A 21256-nucleotide genomic window follows, 5' to 3' on the forward strand; every position below is an offset into this window, starting at 1 on the left:
CCAAATATCAAAATAGACCAATTTTTCCCCAAATTAGAAATAAATCTTTAATATAATAAAATAATATTCCAAGTAACACGTTACTTAATATAAAAAGAATTTTAAGATATTTAGTCATTTCAATACTATTCTTTTTTTTAATTCAATGGTGATTATTCTTTTAATAAATTTTAATTCTACATGTATCAGTGCAATTTTTATATTTATTCCTGGAGTGCAAATAATTGTTAAAATAATTCCGAATATCGAAATAGAATTTTTCCCAAATTAAAAATAAATCTTTAATACAAAATAATATTCCAAATAACACGATACTTTGTATCAAAAGAATTTTATTTATAAAATGCAGTTACGTTGCTTTAGTGAAAGATCATTTAAAACGAAAAATTGATGTAAATCGCAGGAGCAACAGTAGAATATTTATCGCCACGAAACTGACATAATTTCTCTGAAAATTTGATGCTTTCTTATTCCCCAGACCGAGCCACGAGCGGCGTTGTACGAAAGGGTTTAAGAACCGCGGTGTGGTTTGGACAATAAAATTCTAGAGAACACTATCGAAACAGGAGAAACAGAAGCAAGTTTTCCAAACAAAACAGTCCGCAAACACTGTGAAATACCGGGTGCACGGGCAGACACAAAGCATCATGGACAGCTGAACGACCGAACAAACTACGTGCGTGGAAACCAAACAATACGGCAAACGAACGGTGCAGGGTTCGCGCGAGAGAGAAACGCGAGGGCGAAGAACAGCAAAGACTCGTCGCGAATGAAATTGCATTACGCGGAAACGCGGAATCGTGGTGGGGGTAGAGCGTTGTCTAACCGTCTGGGCGAATTCGGGGAAGCAACATCATCCCGGAAGCCAGCCGAGGAAACGACCAGGTCAGACGCAGATGCCGTCTCCTGAGTAATTCAATCCTTTCGATTTCGTCGAGTCTCTGTCGTTTCGCGACTCGACGGCCCGTGGAAACAATTAGTCACGACCCTCTGAACCGTAAATTTGCTGATATCAAAGCAAAGACTGGACGAACTTACCGCCTCAGCCAAGAAGAATTGTCCATGTCGCGAACCAATGCGTTCCAATTACTTTGTTCGACTCGTTTTGCTAAAACAACGTTTCACGTTTCGATATACGAAAGTCGTACAATAAATTAGGAAAAATCTTGAATAGAACACCGTGTGATTATTATTTGTTTTCAAATGTGAAGAAAGTAGGCGAAGTCTTTAAAATTCTTACGAGAAACTTGCTACGATGCACTTTTTTTTTGGTTAACACGATACACAAAATAAATAACACTGAAATTACAATACTGCGAATTGTGTAAGTGTTGATGAGGTACGTGGAGTTGAACAGGTTAAGAAGAAATAGTTTACCCGAGATAACCTTTTATAAGAAAAACGTATTTCGATACATCCCTCGCACATGTCACAAGACGTACTACTAAATCAAGATGGCGCATCCGCTTGTGTTATGGTGGCGCCCTCACCGATCGGCTACGTGACGCTCTCGATCTACAATCGACTTCGATAATAAATATTTGCAATTCTCCAACACTACAGGCAAACATATACAAGCCCTGGCGAAATAAAAATTAATGGAAGTAAAATTAGAGAATTATTTATAACGCTACTAAAAACAGTAGAATTGTATAGTAATTTTAATTTATAGATTTGGAAATCTCTTCGACAATTTTCTTAGCCGACAAGCAACGCGTAAATAGCAGACGATTTGCGTTATACAAATTATTTTTTTAAATTATTCTGAAACTCTTTAAAATTATTTTTTTTGCGTAAGCATCGGTGCGACAATCATCACAGAAAATATGTGCATTACACGTATACAAATACATGGCCAAAATGAAGGAACAAAATGCGAAGACGACAGCGTATTAGAAATACATAGACAACACTTGAAGACAGAAAGAGAACAAACCTTGTTGTGAGACTTGAACATACAGGCGGTCCCGGCGAACAGCTGCGTCCAAGGAAAGATACAAATTTATTACTAATCGTATTCTTTTATCTCTTGGAGTGTTCCAAAATGATCTAAAGATCCTTTTGGATTCGATGGTATTTAATTAATACATCCGTGAATCGTGCATGGTTTGACTGCTTCAAAGTTTAATAAAATATCGAAACAAATACTCCACAGTAATATTTGAAAACTACATTTAAAAACACTTTTAAATTATATTTTTCTATTAAATGTGTTCCTGGTATATCAAAAAGCAAAATTGTTTTTTTATGCAGAACAAAAAGGTTAAAATTCCCCGATAGTAATTTTATAGTTTAAATAATTATTTATGTAGACAAACCATGCAATTTAAAAAGCACAGTGTATGAAATCGATATTTTTAAATGAAACAACTTTTAGGTTACGCAGGTCTCATATAATATTCGATATTATAAAACTATTCATACAAGTACGTTTTCGATCATTTACCGTAAAAGGCACGAGGATAATGGTGTACACGGAATATTATTATTTAAACTCGAACGAATAAAATATTTGATACGTTTATAGCCCTTTGAAGAGAGTGTTCCGACTTATCGTCGACATAGCAATCAGCCTCTTACAGGAGTCAAAAGCCACACTGATATTGATGTCCGTCGTGTGGTTAGAATCTATTTAAGGTGCCTGTTATGAATCACTGGTTACCAATCACCGAGCTCATATCATGGGTCACCGATCGCTAATCAGAGTCGTATTAATTGTACAGCTGAACAATTAAAAAACCATAACGATCCCGCGCTGAGTCTTCCGGAAGACAGATCCACGCGATAGTATAACCTAACCTCTTGTTGTCAGAAATTAATTATCAAACAGTGCAATGGCAAACAACGGAGATTGGTTCAGGTTCGGAACAAATCTTTCACGATGAAATTAAACATAAGAAGAAATTGAAGCAAAGACATAACCTTTCGCTGTAAGAAGCTTCTTCCGCAGCTTGTACACTCGATGAATATTCCATAATGCTTGCAAAACCATAGGAAACAGAAACTTCATGTTTTAAACACAAACTAAATCTATTTATTAAACTTAAAGGCACAATAAAATATACGTGTAACTGCACAAACGTGCAACAATTATATTTCGCTTACTGACCCCACTTTAATTTCGACGCACATTCAGCGCCATCTCTCGCGGCCCAAAGTATAGAAACAAGATGGCGGCTGATTTGAAAGTTGAGAATCGCGATTACGGTTCTAACATTTATTTTGTTGGAAATATTTAATTAGTTTTTAAAATTGAAGTTTTAATGTTTCTTTGGAATACGTTAAATTGCATTTGGAGAGAAATTAATTAACATACACCGCTGTTGATATTGATATCGGTAGAAAATTAAGCTTCTGTATGAAAATTTCTTTGACGTCCGGCTAATTGATGCTAAAACCACAATTTTCCTGCGCCACGTCCACGGCAGATGAGAGTTTTCCTATGAAACGAGCGTGACTGGTAACAAACGCTCCGCTGCTCGTTACCGCACGCACGTACACGCGGTTTGCGGGGGAGAGACCAAGCATAATTAATCGGCCGTTGACGAGGATAATTAATGTCCCGAGTCCACGGTTAAATTAATCGAGTGGTCCTCGAAGAGCGCGCGATATTACGATCATCGTTATTGCCACTACGGTCCCTGGGTGTCGTAATTTAAACGATTTCGATGCGTTACGCGGTTCTTCGTCGTAATTAATAAATCGAACAGCTTCACACGGAAGCTTGAGCTTACGAAGATTAAAACATTCGTTGGAAAATTCGCGTAGATTTCTGAGAATCCTTCAAACCTTCTAACATTATTTTATTCTGGTTCTTCGCTATTTCGGGAATTTAAGAAAATAAAAAGCCAAGGAAGTAGTTTCGATCGTCGAGCAGAGGAAATAAATATTTATGAAGCAGATAAAATAACTTTGAATTCAGCAATGTGGAGAAAAACAGTTTTTTGTTTGTTGTTCAGGTTGAGATAGAAGATTGCCAAAAACAGGTATGTCGTGTAGTAAATTTGGGGATTTATCTCGAAAAATTCTTAATATATTTTTTCTGTTACTGTGTATATTTGAAATACTGCAATTCTTATGTAGATTAAATAATTGATAAAAGGACTTTAAAGAAATATATTTAATTTAAAATACGTATCAACTTTCTGAGGTTTAAGGAGCTAACCTAATCTCAGAGTCGAAGCACGAGAGCATTTCTAGGTTATTTTCGGTTTCGTCGTTTTCTTTATTCTTTCGAAGGTTACGATCTATTTCTTTTGATAGTCCATGGTTTTTCTCTAAACTCTTTCACTTTTATAGGACACTCTGGTCTCGGTTTATTGCCCCGACAGCTATAAGGTTTGCTCGCCGTTCGAGTTTCGATCTTTCGATTTGGCTCGACCTTTGTGAACGTGTCTTTGCGACCAGCGCTACCTAATTCGATCCACACGATCGACTCGCTCCGATTCGATCCGACCGATCCGATTACATCCGTAAGCTGCGCACGTACGATCTTCCGACGATAATCGATCTGTCGGTGACGCTAGAATCGATTCGCGTCCCGGAAGTCTACCGACGATAATGGAGCACGTAAACGTTCCCCTTTGCCCCGCGATACTCTTCCCCGTGTTCCACAACGCTCGAGAAATAATATCGTACGAATTTGATCCAGTTTTCTCTTGCCAAGTACGGCCCCCATTAAACGAAACATAGTTATTTGTTTAAACGCCTCGATCCTCGAGATCTATCGACGAGGGATCATTTTAAAATAAAATTAAAAAATCCATACAAATGTACAAAAATAAATTTTATCTATCGATGAGGGATCATTTTAAAATAAAATAAAAATCTATGTATAAATGGCTAAGTAATATAGTCACTAAAAATAAATTTTATCTATCGATGAGGGGTCATTTTAAAATAAAATAAAAATCTATATAAGTAATATAGTCACTAAAAATAAATTTTAATCAAGACTACTCTGTGATCAATTTTATTCGAATCTGAAACTTCGAAACATTTTCCGAATAATTTATTTCGAGATTCTAAACCCTGAATTGACGTATTAAAAATAATAATCTAAGTTTGCTTTCCTTCGATTTTTCTTTTCATGGAAAAACTCGTGCAGATCAGTTTGATTTTAATTAACTTCTGTAACGAATGTACTGTAAAAGAAGAATCATTTCCGACAGGAAGTGCTGATGGTACTAGGTCAGACGTTTTAGTCAGCCTTCGAAAACCCCACGATTAATCTTCGCCCACTGTTCAGCAAGAATTACTCGACTGTCCACGTTCCCCTTACTGATGGTACCGCATCATTCTTAGTCCGAGTCTGATCTTTCTTTATCCCAACAGTACATACTACTTGTACTATTCGCGCAAAAGGATTCGTAACATAAATTCTCCCCTTTCTCAAAGAATGCAAATTAAAAATTTTAAAACTTCGTAAAGTACATAAATCTAAAATAGAAAGAAAAAAAAATTCTAAGGCACAGGAAAATAAATTTGCAAACTGTGATTAATTTATACCTTCCTGAAATTGTTACATTTTACAGAGGAAACGATAATTTTTTTTAGTGAAATGAACGTCATAAGAAATGCGTTATTTATTGCATACTGAATTTTTCTTTTCCCCGTCTGCAACACAGTGTTAAATAAATATATTTTTATCGAATCAAATTTTTAATTCGAAATTTAATGGAAATTTTAACTGTAAGCTATTTAAGAAAATTGGAAATTATCAATACAATTAGTTGAAGTTTATCGCAATATAAGACGGTTCTCAAAATGGAGGAGGAACGATGCACGATAATTGCCAAGTATATAAAACAGAATTTACGGTTCAGGAAACCGTCGAACATAAAACACTATGTTCGGTTCTGTCGTAGCTTCGAGCAACGCGTGCTCCACATTATATTTCCTCGTAACACTTTGCAATAGTAAGTAGCGTACATACTTAACGACGTCTCGTGCAATCTCGTCGTTCAGTTTTGACGCGACACTTTATACGGAAATCAGTAATATCCTCGCGCGGTATCAAAGCAAACACCGACTCGCTACGATCCACAGAACGTCGCTTTTATCACAAAGCGTCAAAGAATCCTCGATCAAATTGCACAATGCGCGGATACGCTTCGAATCGATACGCGTAATCGCGAACAAAGTCTGCTTGCGTCCCGTGGACACACAGGAAACCCTAGGAAACCCCGCGTTTCCGGTACACATTTATCCAGTAAAAATCTGTTTTCTCGGTATGAATCAAAACTTTCAAATATAATAAATTTTATATTTTATTTATTTACGCTCATTCTATTCTCATATTATTCTAAATCTTGATAGCTAAACTACAAAAATTAATTTTTAAAGATCACTCTGATGTCTTTTCAGGCACATATAAATAATATAAATGCACATAAATTGAATAAACAATAAGAAAGAGAATAGTAATACTACTTTGTATCGAACTGGAAATTAAAAATGAACAATATGTAAATTTCTATAATAATAAAAATTAATGTACTGTTGCTTATGAGATTATTTTACAAAATAAAGTTTTCAAAATTGGGTCCGTGAGAGAATTCCGCGTGAATTAAAATGATCCTAAAATTGAACGTGTACGGCGCGAAGAACGTCAGGACACCGGTACTCCTCCAAATAGCATAATAAAAAGTTTCACGGAACAAACAGACAATATGCATCTAGTATGCTAAATTGAATCTATGTAACAGCTGCTCAGACTGTTACGAGATTATACTTGCAACGACTTCTCGAGAGTAAACGAAAACAAAGGCAACGATCGTTGCTCTAAGAGTTACAACCGCTGAGAAGATTGAAAAATACATTATGCATCTCGCACGCGTTCCAAATACAAAACCAAGTTTGTACCATTTCCGTGTTACGTTAATAATTCGCGCGATGCTTAATATTCATCTACTGGACCTAATGGCGATGAAATATTACGTGTCACGGCCTGTTGTTCTCGTTCGTGGAACGTTACGTCTAAAAAGTTCGTATCGCGTGGAAAACTGCAAAACTTGGAACTTGGAACTTTATTCTAGAACGAGCAATAATTTTAGATTCGTAAAGTGTCGTTTAGAAGATCCATCGACTCTTTGAAATACTGATTTTTAGAGGAAAAATATACACAAATATTTAGATTAATTCTAAATAATTTTTTCAGATTTTTAGGACTCCAATTAGAATGTAAACAATTAATAGATTCTAAGTGTTTACATTTTAATTTTCATAAATTGCTAAAATAACAAAGATCGTTCAATGATAGAACAACGAAAATAATAGTTTTAACACATTTATGATAAATGTTTTCTGTGTGGCACGTCCCGTGCGGAAATCCCCTAATCGCGTTCACAAAGCATGTTCGCGGAACGCCCCGTAGGCGTTCACCGCACGCTTTGGTTCAGCGAACGCTTTTATAAGAGAACGGGTTAAATAACGCGCCAGCTCTGATTTTTAACGCGTATTCCGAAGCAGTCGGAGCAAAATTTCCTGATTTATTGGGAGTTATACATCACGAGGTAATTTCTTGTTTCTCGACGAGAGAATCACGGTATCGTTCGTTCCGTATTCCGTCATGAGCAACCGAGAATGATTTATTAGCGTGCTTCATATGCGAGCGCACCCGGCTCCGTGTATGTATTTCGTTACGAGAACTCTTCGCGGGAAGTGAATCTGTTTCACTGTAATTTTCCAGCGACGTTTTTCAAACCGCCGACGATAAATCTACGATGCCTGGAACCGTCCAGGAAATAACAGGAACGACAGGAACCACGGAAACCATCATCCTTGAAAATGGAAAAATAATTACCACGTTTCGAGAAAAATAAATGAAATAAGTTACGGTTATGGTTATAGGGAAATCACAAACACACGGATTTTGTATTTTATATTGATCATTTGTCACATAAAAATTAACAGAATTTTATTAAGATCGACTGAAGAAAATTTCATCTATATTGGGTACGAATAGTACTAGTTCTAGGGAAATCACAAACACACAGATTTTGTATTTTATATTGATCATTTGTTACGTAAAAATTAACAGAATTTTATTAAGATCGACTGAAGAAAATTTCATCTATATTGGGCCTGAATAACACTAATTATAGACAAATCACAAACACACAGATTTTGTATGTTATATTAAAGTTTCGAAAGGCGAAAAAAAAAATAAAAATAAAATATAACATAAGTTTGCTTCCACAAGTTTGCTATTTCGTGAATTCTATGGTCATTAAAATTTCGACGCTGGACGAACGGGGGATGAATTTTTATCGGAGATGTTTCGCAATGGTGGACGCTGGAACAAAGTGAAAATGTCGAGGGAAACGTTTTACGTGTTTACGGAAAGCTGTCGCGCTCGACGTGGACAGGTTCATTGAAAAGAGAGCCTTTCAAGAGCGATTCGAGACGAAGGGAAAAGGGAGATGCGCAGCATGAATTTCTAACGAGGGACCACTCGAGCACTTCCTCCGGGAGACGGAGCAACTGGTGAATTTCTTGGTCGTGCTGCTTTCCAAATGAAGCCAATAACGCCGCGATTGTATCGGATTATGCGATAAGGGCATAATTGTGATAGGGAATCCCCGAAACGAGGCGGCCTGAGCATTAATTCCGCCAGTGCCCCCGAAATTCAGCACGAATTGCCAAACTTGTTCAAATGCACCCTTGAATCTGCCATTTGTTATTCTTTCTGCTGGATTTTAACAAATTTTCTCGTTCTTTTTCGGTTTATTTATCTAATCGTGCGTCAATTTTAAACCCATTAGCGATTTTGGTATTTGGGTATTGTGTACAGGAATGATTCTTAAAATGAACTTCAGGTTTCGTTAATTGAACATTTCTCTCCGTGGCTTCGAGGCTCAATTATATCGTTAGGGACAAATGTGTGCTCGTGTTTTCCCTCCATTGTACCCGAAAAATGAACGTGTCGACTTTGGAGCGATGTTCATTTTACGAATCATTATTGTAGACCATTTTATTAAATTGCACTTGGAAATTAACTGAGGAAAATTTCATCTATATTGGATATGAATAATAAGAGTTATAGGGAAGTCACAAACACACAGATTTTGTATTTTATATTAATAATTTGTCACGTAAAAATTAACAGAATTTTATTAAAATTTTATCTATATTGGGCATAAATAGTACTGATTATAGAGAAGTCACAAACACACAGATTTTAAATTTTATATTGATTCTCGTATCAAAACTGACAGAACAAAATTTCATCTATTGTATATTGGACACGAATAGCAGCACTAATTATAAGGAAATCACAAACACACAGACTCTGAATTTTTGATAATTTCTGGCCTGAAAACTAACAGGAATTCAATGAATCTACAGAAATGGCGACTGATCAATTAAATTCGCCTTATAATTCTCTACAATTGGCAAATGAAAAATTGCTGAACAATAATAGTGTCGAACCAGCACTGTATATCATTTCCTCGTGTTGTAGATGTCACTGTCTGTCTCGATCGTGATCGATTTAACGACAGTTAAATTTTCTCGCAGCACTTAACAATGCCGAGGCGTGGCCCGTTGCTTTTTAACGGTTTAACTACCTTGTGTGACCTTTTGCTATATATAGGCATATGTAAATTACAAGTTTTTACTCACACCGGTGTCACATAGTTTCAGTTTTAACCTTTAACCCGTTGCCTCGTAACTCCTCGCAGATTCTGGCTTCATTAATATTTATAAACTTTTATTATTTTCCTATCATTCGACTCTCACACTACTTTTCTGAGTCACCATTTTTGGGATAACAAGAATTACTATTTAAATCTTATTACATCGAACATCTCACTAATTTTAAACAATTTTCACGCACGTAACGATCTTTTATAGACATCAAATTTTTAGAAAAAGCAGCATTTTTAGACGTAAACATTGCACCGTTAGATCCATCCGTGGAAAGAAATTTTTCCAGCAAACTTCGCGAGAATTTAATTTCACTCGAAGGAAAGGGAAGAAAAGGATCCTCACGAAAGCTAATACACGAAGGTATTAATGGACAAGCTTTCGTAAATAATCGGCTTACGCGAGAGCGTTATTTTCGCGTGCAACACACTTTGAAACCGTGGCCCCACAGACTGCTACCATTTCGCCAAACAACATCTGCCAGGCTCGCGATTTCGTAAGAAAAAAAAAAAGGAAGAGAAAGCTTATCAAAAGAAGATAATGGACCCTCCCCGGCCGTTTCCATCGACTCGATAATGCGAGGCCTGTTTATTTTTACCCTTCTCAGCGTCAGTTGTCGAAGCAACCCCATATAAATGCACCCTTTGCTCCCGCTATCTCCGTATAACTAGAACCCTCATCTTCCGAGCCCGCCGGAACGCCATGACCTTCTGAACTCCCACAATCGCCCACGAGTTTTGGCTGTTAAGCTTACGCCACGGTATATTCCGCCGGATACACGGCCAGCATTAAAGCTTTGCAAGATCGTTCCGCCGATGAAACGACCCCACGGGGACGAGAACCGAATATATTGGACGGTGGCTAGCAATTTCTCCAACAGTTTGATTTATGCCAGCGCTGCCCGTATTAGTATTCGACGGATCTTGGTAGAAATGTTTCCTGATAACAAATATATTTCTTTCTTCTTAACTTAAAATTTTTCCAATCCTGCAATTTTTGAATTGCAAATTATTTTCAAATTGTTATCATTTCTGTAATAATAGTAAATTTTATTGTAAAAATTCTTGATGGAAATGTTTCCTGATTCATTAAACGACGATAAAAAATTTATTTTTCTGTTATACTATGGTTCTTTATATTTTAATATTTCCCCAATGGAAAATATGTGCATGAAAATAAATGTGCAATTTTTGGATTTCAAAATCATTTTCAAATTGTTACCATTTCTTTAATGATAATAATTTTTATTGTAGACATTCTTGGTAGAAATGTTTCCTGATTCATTAAACGACGATAAAAAATATATTTTTCTGGTATAAAATGGCTATTCGTATCTTAATATTCTCCCAATCGTGCAATTTTTGCATTGCAAAATCATTTTCAAATTGCTATCATTTCTGCAATAGTAGTAATTTTTATTGTAGAAATTCTTGATAGAAATGTTTCCTGATTCATTAAACGATGATAAAAAATATATTTCTCTAGTATACAATGGCTCTTCGTATCTTAATATTTTCCCAATCGTGCAATTTTTGGATTGAAAACCATTTTCAAATTGCTATCATTTCTGTAATAATAGTAAATTTTATTGTAGAAATTTTTTATAGAAATATTTCCTGATTCATCAAACAACGATAAAAAATTTATTTTTCTGTTATACTATGGTTCTTCGTATCTTAATATTTCCCCAATGGAAAATATGTGCATGAAAATAAATGTGCAATTTTTGTATTGCAAAATCATTTTCAAATTGTTACCATTTCTCCAATAATAATAATTTTTATTCCAAGAAAATTGTGAACACTAAAAAATTTGAATATTTGCAAAATTTTGTGAATAATATTTGTCGAATTTCTGTGGAGCTCTTCAAGCACGAAGTTCCTTGAAATTTTGTAATTTTCTATTTTTGCATTTAGTAAATGAAACATGATTCCTTAGATTTTGATAGATCTTTGTAATATGAGGATTGAAAGTATGAAATTTTGTATAGATTACTCATCGTGTATGTATGGAATTGCTCAAGGACGAAGTGTGGTATAATAAAATTGCATTATGTCCTTCTAATGCAAGAGTAGTGGAAAACTTCGGTATAAGTATTCATGTAAATAAGAATCCCCGGAGTACCTTCGTCTCTGTTCCTCGTTGCGACACTACTTGTAAGAAATTAGCTATACATACATACAAATTCATGCATCACGACCATTTCATGAATAATGCATATCCTCCCTCACATTTCCTTTCACTGTCTGTCCTAGAATTATCCTCCAGAACGCGCAGACGATACAGTTTGCAAGGTATCGTTCGAACGAACTTAAAGTTACGATCGAGACCATGTAATTATACTCTAAAGATGCAATCTGGTGTTATAAAGACTTCAAAATTTCTTTCAAGTTAAAATTTTATTCTCTATGTGTGATTAATTCACCAAAATATACGAGAAAGTAACACAAAAAATAACAGAAAAAAATATTAATAATATTTTAAGACTCTTCAGGTGATTAAAATTTAGAGGTCTGAAAATTAAATAATTTATTTGATCCTCATAATGCACAGAATATTCTATATTTAAAAATTATGTAAATAATTCAAACTGTTGGCATCTGAAATTTACTTTAATGAAGCCCAAATGTAAAGATTGCGACCATATAGTTATGTTTCAAAGATGCAATTTAATATCGTAAGAATTTCAAAATTCCTATCAAATGAAAATTTCATGCCTTATGAATGGGAATTTGCCAAAATACATAAGAAAACACCAGAATAATGAAACAAAATATAAGTGATATTTTAGAATGCTCCACTTGGTTAAAATTGATCAATAATTTAGTAGAGAATATTTTATATTTAAAAATTATATAAATAACTCAAAATGCATTAGCACTTGAAATGTATTTTTTATTTAGCCACAATCAAATCTTTTAACGAATATTAATAAAAAAATAGCAGAGCAATACAAAAATATAAATAATAATTTAGAATATTTCATTTAATTAAAATTGATATTGCAATTTCTAATATTGTGAAGCTTGAAAATAAAATAGTAAAAATACCAAAAAACTCTGTTCTGTGCTATCCTACGTGTCTATTTTTAATTTATTTGATCCTCATAGTGTATACAATATTCCACATTTAAAAATTATATGAATACCTCAAAATGTTAGCATCTAAAATTTATTTTATCAAATAAGAACTAACTTGTATAAGTTTCTATATAATTAAATGATCTGGAAACATCAAAAGCTCGTTTTAACTGATTTTAATAAATTTATAATAACACTGGCCGTCATTTTTTCCCCCTCGAATAAGACCCTCCTCGACTCCCGTGCACGCTCGGCTGAATTCACCGACCGGGGAACTTAAAATTGAAAGGTTCCTCCTCCGTAGGATTATCCGTGGCTTCTTAGGTTATTAATCCAGGATATGACGGAAACGAGTCCTCGATGATCCTTCATTTATATGTACATCACGTTCCCCCAGATTCTTACACGAAGTCCCCTTGTAATTGGATATTACGTAATTACAAAATCGACCATTTATAATTCACGAGACCTCCTCGAACCTTTTCAATTTACGACGCGCTTTAAAACCAAAAGCAAATCGACTTTACCATTCGCCTCGCCGAAGCGAAACACAAATTTTCCCGTTTCTTTCGCTTTTCACCGCAAGATAAATAATCGTGCTCCTATAAAAAAAAAAATCGAGCGCAAACACGTTTCTGAAGTTCCACAAACATCGACTCTGTCACCGTCGCGAGGTCCGAAAACGAAAATTCCCCGAATCCACAGAGTGGCCTTCTACCACGGTCCTCGAGAGTGATTCGAGTGGCAAAAGGGGTTGAAAGGTTCGCGAAAAGGCAGAGCCGATTTATCCGCAACGGGGTGGAGGTCCTTCTTCCCCGAATCCACGCGGGATTTCTTTCACGACGAAGGATCCTATCTCACCTCGAGCCGTCGAAGAGGAGGAAGGTGACTGGAAGGAGCTTTGCGCTCGCGTGCGCGCCAGGAAACGCGTCCCACGGCCCGGGCCTCGTAAGCTCGTCTGCACCTTTCAGAGGGGGGCGGGAAAAAAGGGATATCGACTCGTTGGAAGGGGATAAGGGTCGACAAGGAACCAGATGAACAGGCACTTTCGCCCTCCTTCGGCTAAGACAGACGAGCTGCACCGACTGGGCTCCCCCGAATCTTCCTGGGATCCTCTAGCCGGAAGTGAGACGCGTTCGAGGAAATTCGCGACCCGGGCAAGCAGGAAGCTTCCTGGACACGTGTTCCTCCCGAACGTCGAACTGAATTTAAAGCAGGGACACTCAACAATTTTTGTTCGGTGCTCGAAATGAGAGGAGTAAAATTTTCTGAAGTTTTTGCGAGCATTGAATAGTTTCAATTGTGATATAAACGTTGGAATGGACAGGGGAAGGGAAGGGAATTTCAAGGAGGGACTCTCCAAAATTTTTGTTCGGTGCTTGAAGAGAGAGAAATAAAATTTTTTTGGAGTTTCAGTTCATGCAAATATTGAATAGTTTAAATTGTAATATAAAGGTTGAAATAGACAGGGGAAAGGAAGTTTGCCTCAAATATTGAACTAAATTTCAGACTATGAATCGATGATTATTTTCATTCGTTACTCGGAGCCAGAGAAATCGAAATTGTAAATTCTTGTATTTTCCTCTGCATTTTAAAGCAGTTTCAACCCCCTCAATAGAGAATATTCTGCAATGCAATTTAGAGTAATATCTGCATTATATCACACAGAATACACTATTAATAAAAGGGAAGAGCTTCGATTAAATGTATACATAAAATTGTAACACAAACGTTGAAACAGACACGAAAGAAAGGATGTTATCCCCGGGCCATCGAGCGTGCTTTTCGCCAGAATTTTTCCGGGTATGAAATCTATTTCGCGGCCGTCAGTCGGCGGAGCCAATTGGAAAGCAGATCGAATCGCGCGTAGCGCGTCGCGACTATCGCGTCCGCCGAATCGGGAGTACCGATATCGCGGTCGAGCAATCTGTTTAAAACGCGGGTCTCCATTAAATTGCCCGTCAAAGATCCAGCTGATACCTCCTTAACCAGACGGCAAAGAGAAGTCAGGGACCTGCATCCACGCAGATGCGAGACGCGCAGATGAATCAAAGGGACCCTGGTAGGCGAAAGACAGATAGGGAGCGAACTGCGCCGGAGCACGAAGCGCGAAAGGGAGAACGAGACGGATAGATTTAATCGCACCTACCCTATTCCTCTCACGTCCTGAAAGGGAGACGCTCGTCGAGCGAGACGGGGAGACAGAACACGGGTGGAGAAAAAGAGAGAAAGAGTCGCGGGGTGGGGGGATACAATTTAATACAGAGACCCATTCGTTCAACCCCCGGGGGAAGGATTCCATGGAGGAGGTTGCATTTTTTATTCGCGTGCCGTTTGTCTTGCACGTGACGAGTATGAACGCATCGAATCCAAAGAATTCAGAGCCCGGAAAGAAGCGAGCATGGATCGCGCGAGGAGAAATATGGCGGCGCACGTGTGCCATTGATGCATTGCAACACGACCTGCCGTGTGGAGCTTCGTCGAACTCTGGTTGGGAAAATCTTTTCCCAAATTTAGTGGCTTGATAAGTTTCTGGAATGTCTCGTGCTCGACAATTGAAACTATTTTCATGTTTTAAATTGAAGGAGGCTGTACTCCGCTATTTTGGATCGATGGAAATCTCCAAAGTATGTAATTTAGATTTATATTGACTTTAAATCCAATTTATTACCAAAATAAGACAAAAATCAAGAATATTAATTTCGAGGCTTCGATAAAAACTTACTAAAAAATTAAAAAAGTTCAAATCATTTTGAAAAAATTATTTATGGTTGCGGGGGTCAATTACAATCATTTTAGGTCAATAGACATACCCCCAAAATCCTACGCACTTACGAGAAAAAAATTCGAGTAGACGCCTAGATTTTTCGCCGAAATTGAAAATTTTGAAATCGTTCTGAAAAAATTATTTTTAGTTGCAGGGGTCGATTGCAATTATTTTTGGTCAATACACATACCCCCGAAATCTTACGCAGTTTCGAGAAAAAAATTCAGGAAAGTGGACAAATTTTTCGGCAAAATTAAAAAATTTCAAATCATACTAAAAAAATTATATTTTGTTACAGGGGTCAATTGCAAGCATTTTTGGTGAATAGACATATCTCCGAAATCTTACGCAGTTTCGAGAAAAAAATTCGAGAATGTGTGAAATTTTTCGTCGAAATTGAAAATTTTGAAATCGTTCTGAAAAAATTATTTTTAGTTGCAGGGGTCGATTACAATCATTTTTGGTCAATACACATACCTCCGAAATCTTGCGCAGTTTCGAGAAAAAAATTCAGGAAGGTGCCTAAATTTTTCGGCGAAAAAAAAATTTCAAATCGTTCTAAAAAAATTATTTTTAGCTGCGGGGGTCTACTACAATAATTTTTGGTAAATACACATACTCCCGAAATCTTACGCAGTTTCGAGAAAAAAATTCGAGAAGGTGTGAAATTTTTCGACAAAATTAAAAAATGTCAAATCGTTCTAAAAAAATTATTTTTAGCTACGAGGGTCTATTACAATAATTTTTGGTAAATACACATACCTCCGAAATCTTACGCAGTTTCGAGAAAAAAATTCGAGAAGGTGTGAAATTTTTCGACAAAATTAAAAGATTTCAAATCGACCTGAAAAAATTTTTTTTAGTTGCGCGGGTCTATTACAATAATTTTTGGTCAATACACATACTCCTGAAATCTTACGCATTTTCGAGAAAAAAATTCATTACCAGAAATATAATGTCTGTTTAAAACGTCATAATTTCTGGACAGATCGAAGGATTTTAATCATTCAAAAATCAAGCAACGAAAAAATGCATTGCTATTCCCCGCCATTTTGGACCAACGGAAGTCTCCAAAAATATGTAATCTAAATTTATATCAACTTTAAATTCAATTTCGTACCGAATTATTGCGTAATGTAATTAGTGAAAAATGTGCCACGGTTGCTATATTATATTACAAATTTTATTGTTCGCATATAAACACGGTGATAAAAGCCGCGAATGTTATTCCCCCCGGAATGGAGAGCGTAATGGAAATTTTATTCAGCGGAATGAACAGTGTACTAAAAATGACGAATATTGTTCCTTGAAATACATTGTGCATTAAAAATGATGAATTTTATGTGCGGGCTGCTTGTACTCCGCCCTTTTTAAGATAGCCTTGCGACAATTTAAGATTATTTACCACTGTTGGGGAGACACGCGAGCACATTGTGGATTTATATAGGGCTTACTCGTACACCCTACGAGTGTTTCGTTTAGATAGCCTCTCTTATCGCCAATTATCAGCGACGAGTTATTAATACATATGTATATGGGGATCAGACTCCATATAAATTTTTACATTTTTTTTTTTGAACCATATATAATTAACAATCCATTACTTGATTTTATAAGCAATATACTTAGGACAAGTTTGGTCTGACCTAATGCAACTAGTGATATTGTGGTCCGACCTAGTATGGAATATTCTACTTCGACTACTCTAGAGTCGTTCGAAAACAGAAAAAGAATCATCAACACATATTATTTACAAACTTTTTTTAGTAAATAGTGACTTCACTAAAATTTGTCAACTACTGAACATCCAAATAATTTATTAGAACTTGTAATATTTTAATAAACAGACTAGCAATGCATATTAAAATTACACAAACTTTACTTGTGTACTTTTTGAGTCAAAATTTATTTTAAAGGCAGTTTCATTTGTTGTACTAATTATAATTTATACTATTTTCTAAGTGTACTTTGAAACGTAGTTAATAAATAATTTCCAGTTAGAGTTTATTTAATTTCGAAAGTAACTTCATTCTGTTATTCAAACTCTAATTTTTATTAAGTTACGCAGTACATATTACGTAAAATTTAGACTTTATAAAATATTATCGAGCAAACTATCAAATCGTAATATAGAAAGTTTACTAAAAGAAAGTTTATCTGTTTACTTCGAGACGACTTGGAACTCTATATTTCGAAATTTAATATTTTCAAGAAAATTTCTCTTCTTTAACTATACCAAAAAAATATTGAAATTACCTTGCTTGCATAATAAACAAATCTTCACTGTACAACATACCATAAAACTAAAACGATCCTAAACAATCTGCAAGACAATACACTTAAAATTTTCTTCCCCAAAGTAAAATAAAAATAACCCCAGACCCAATCCACTGAGAAAATATAATTCATTTCCCAAATAGCGTATAACAGCTAAAAAAATAATACACCTTTCGAATTGACTAGTGATTTTATTCGCGCCCCGAACGAGTGAAAGCATGGACGTGTGACAGCGAAGGTAACAAAGAAGAGTTAATACCCTTAATACGCGGGAGGGGTTGAAATCCGCGCGGATTACTTTTCCTAAAAAAGTTTCGACCTTAAATTATTACGATTTATTCGCGGCGGAGTCGTGCCCACCAGGGTCCAGACACTTCGACACGCGCCACCGAATTTGATCCACCCTAACGATAAATTATGCACAGAGCGCCATGAAAGAGAGTGCACACCCTGCGCTTTCAACCCCCAAGCTACGACTCTCCCCCCTCGGTGCACTCAAGGACATCTTCTTTTCCTCGACCGATCGTCGCTGCTCTCCCGAAGTCTTCGAAGCGTTCATTTTTTAGTCCAAGTAGCTTGTCAGGAATATTCAGAGACTAGTGCTTCGTCCGTCTTTTGCATACTAGAGCGGGGGGTGGTTGTTACCATTCGTGGTTTACTATTTTTCCTTCGTTTGGCACTCTGTCCTCGATATCGATAATGAGACTCGTTTAAAATACTTTTTCCTGTTAATGATGTCAATTTATATAAGAAACTCGTTATAAAAACAAAATGGAGAATCAGTATCTAAAGTCTTGAAAACAAATATTTCCATTTGATGATAGCTCGTAAAAAAAAAATATTATATTTATATCTAGTGCTGGAAATAAAAATAAAATGGAGAAACACTATCTAAAGCAGACTGTTTACTCCATAAAAAAAAAAAATAATTCCTTCAATTAGGACTTTTAAGAAAATGTGTCAAGAAGAGGTCACTTTATAAATAGGAAATAAATGAGAAATATCACCATTTGACCATATCTCATAAAAAAAAAATATTATATTTATATCTAGTGTTGTAAATAAAAATAAAATGGAGAATCAGTGTCCAAAGCAGACAGTTTACTCCACAAAAAAAAAATAATTTCTTCAACAGAGAGTCTTAGAAAATATATGAAGAAATGATCACTTTATAAATAAGAAATGAATAACATTTGACGATATCTCATAAAAAAAAATATTATATTCATATGTAGTGCTGAAAATAAAAATAAAATGGAGAATCAGTGTCCAAAGCAGACAGTTTACACCATAAAAAAAATAATTTCTTCAATTAGGACTTTTAAGAAAATGTGTGAAGAAATGGTCAGTTTATAAATGAGAAAAAAATATTGCAATAAATTGTGGGGGAGCACGTTGGAGGGATTGCGATCGTTAAACGCGATCAGGAACGAGGGAGGAGAAAAAGAATGACCGCGTTCCGAGCAATAACAACACGGCTGATCGTGCACGGGTTTCTCTACTCGCTGGGGTGGATTTTCTCCGTTCGCGAACGGGTGAGGAATCGTTTGAGAGGTCCGAGGAAAAGCGCGGGGGAGGCGAGAGCCCTGCTCCTTCTGGGCGGATTCAGCGTCGAGTAACGAAGGGTCTCGCGTTCCTAGACCCCTCGAATGTGATTACACGGAAGGAGAAAAGGACGTGAGCCGGGACAGAGCGGAAACAGAGGGGGAGGAGGGGGCTGGCGTTGGTCTTGATTTAGTAATAACAAGGGCTCAGACGTCGCGTAGGGGGCTACGAATTACTAGAAACGCGCGGAGACACTCGCCACGCCGAGAGAAAAACTCAAACGAAGCGAGAAAGACAAACAGCCATCGGCAAAAAAAACGGGATCGCGTTTGATACACGGGCACAAACGACGAACGAGTATGGCGATTCATCTTTCGCGTTGCTTTGGTAAATGTTATCGGTGGATGAAACGAAACTGGAGACCTGTGCTTTTAACGTGACGATGAAACCAAAAAATTGCAACCTTTTATTGTTTGTACTTTAAATTCGTGAAGTTAACTTGTCCTTTCTGGAGGTTATAAAAACCGAAAAATTGCAACCCTTTATTGGTATTTGATGTTAGTTTTCAGAAAGAGGAATAATTTATTATTTGTACGACCCTTAATTTCTATTTTAAATTGATGAAATTATCTTGTCTATTGTTAAAATTATAGAAACCAAAAATTGCAACCCTCTATTGGCACCTGGTTTTAGCTTTTGGCAGAAGAAATAATTTCTCAATTATTTGTGCAACCATTAAATTTGTAATTTATATTTATGAAATTATCTTGTCTTTTATTACTAGTACAAAATTGGAAAAATTGCTTTTCATTCAACCCTGTTGTAACTTACTATATCAGGAACAGAAACCCAAAAATTGCAACCCTCCATCGTCCTCTGATTTTAATTTTCAGAAAGAGGAATAATTTATTATTTGTACGACCCTTTATTTCTATTTTAAATTGATGAAATTATCTTGTCTTTTATTAAAATTATAAAAACCAAAAATTGCAACCCTCCATTGTCATCTGATTTTATTTTCCAGAAGAAGAAATAATTTCTCAATTATTTGCACGATCATTAAACTTGTAATTTAAATTTATAAAACTATCTTGCCTTCTATTAAAGTTATAGAATTGGAGAAATTATTTTTACTTCAACCCTATTGTCATTCTAATAGAAACAAAAGCCAAAAAATTGCAACCCTCCATTGGCATCTGATTTTAATTGTCAGAAATCGAAATAATTTACTATTTTACGACCATTAAACTAGTAATTTAAATTTACAAAATTATCTTGTCTTTCGTTACAGTCACTGAATGGTAGAAATTGGTTTTCAACCCTCCTGTAGGGGGAACTATGCAACGCACGACCCGCAGACGACTTGCTATAACAGAAACAAATTGAGCGAGGTTCGAAGCAGAGGATGCAGGCTACCGAGAAGAACTAATTACATTTTAAAACATTGAAATGTATTCAAGCTGTCGAGACTGCTGACATAGTAAAGTATTTTCGGTATGCAAGCGGAACGAATTAACTTCTCGGGCACGGCTGGCATTTAAACGACCACGTTTCGTTTATAAAAATATACAGCCGGACAATTCGACGACCGAAATAAAAATTGCAAAGTAAACGTGCTCCACTGGAAAATAATCTCGTTCGTTAAAAAATTACACTCCGTCGAGATTAAAACGGGCAATTAACGTTTTAATTTACACTCGAATAAACTGTGCATAGAATACTGGAAATATTAACGGTCGTACAAACATTCTCCAAGATCAAAGTGTAATCAGCGACGAGATTTATAGAAACGAGCGAAAGTTGGCGCAACCAAGGAATGATTAGGCAGCGAATTAGAAGTTACGTTTACCAGAAACATAGTTTACCCAAACTCGAATCGCGGCTCTATTTTCGCGGCATCGAATAAACCAACTTTCCGCCAGATCCGCTGCCAGACGCT

At 36.1% G+C, this 21256-nt stretch overlaps 1 protein-coding gene across 1 annotated transcript in view; it reads right to left on the bottom strand.

The window, feature by feature from the left end:
* The window catches only part of LOC122398430 (ras GTPase-activating protein raskol-like), a 244298-nt gene that overhangs the window by 35977 nt on the left and 187065 nt on the right, over positions 1 to 21256 (bottom strand). The window contains exon 3 of the mRNA XM_043398264.1: positions 1937 to 1978. Coding sequence (XP_043254199.1) covers positions 1937 to 1978 — 42 coding nt within the window. The remainder of the gene's footprint in view (positions 1 to 1936; positions 1979 to 21256) is intronic.

Source organism: Colletes gigas, unplaced genomic scaffold (assembly GCF_013123115.1).
Source record: "Colletes gigas isolate AHSC1104 unplaced genomic scaffold, ASM1312311v1 Colletes_gigas_Sc00011, whole genome shotgun sequence".
Classification (NCBI taxonomy): domain Eukaryota; kingdom Metazoa; phylum Arthropoda; class Insecta; order Hymenoptera; family Colletidae; genus Colletes; species Colletes gigas.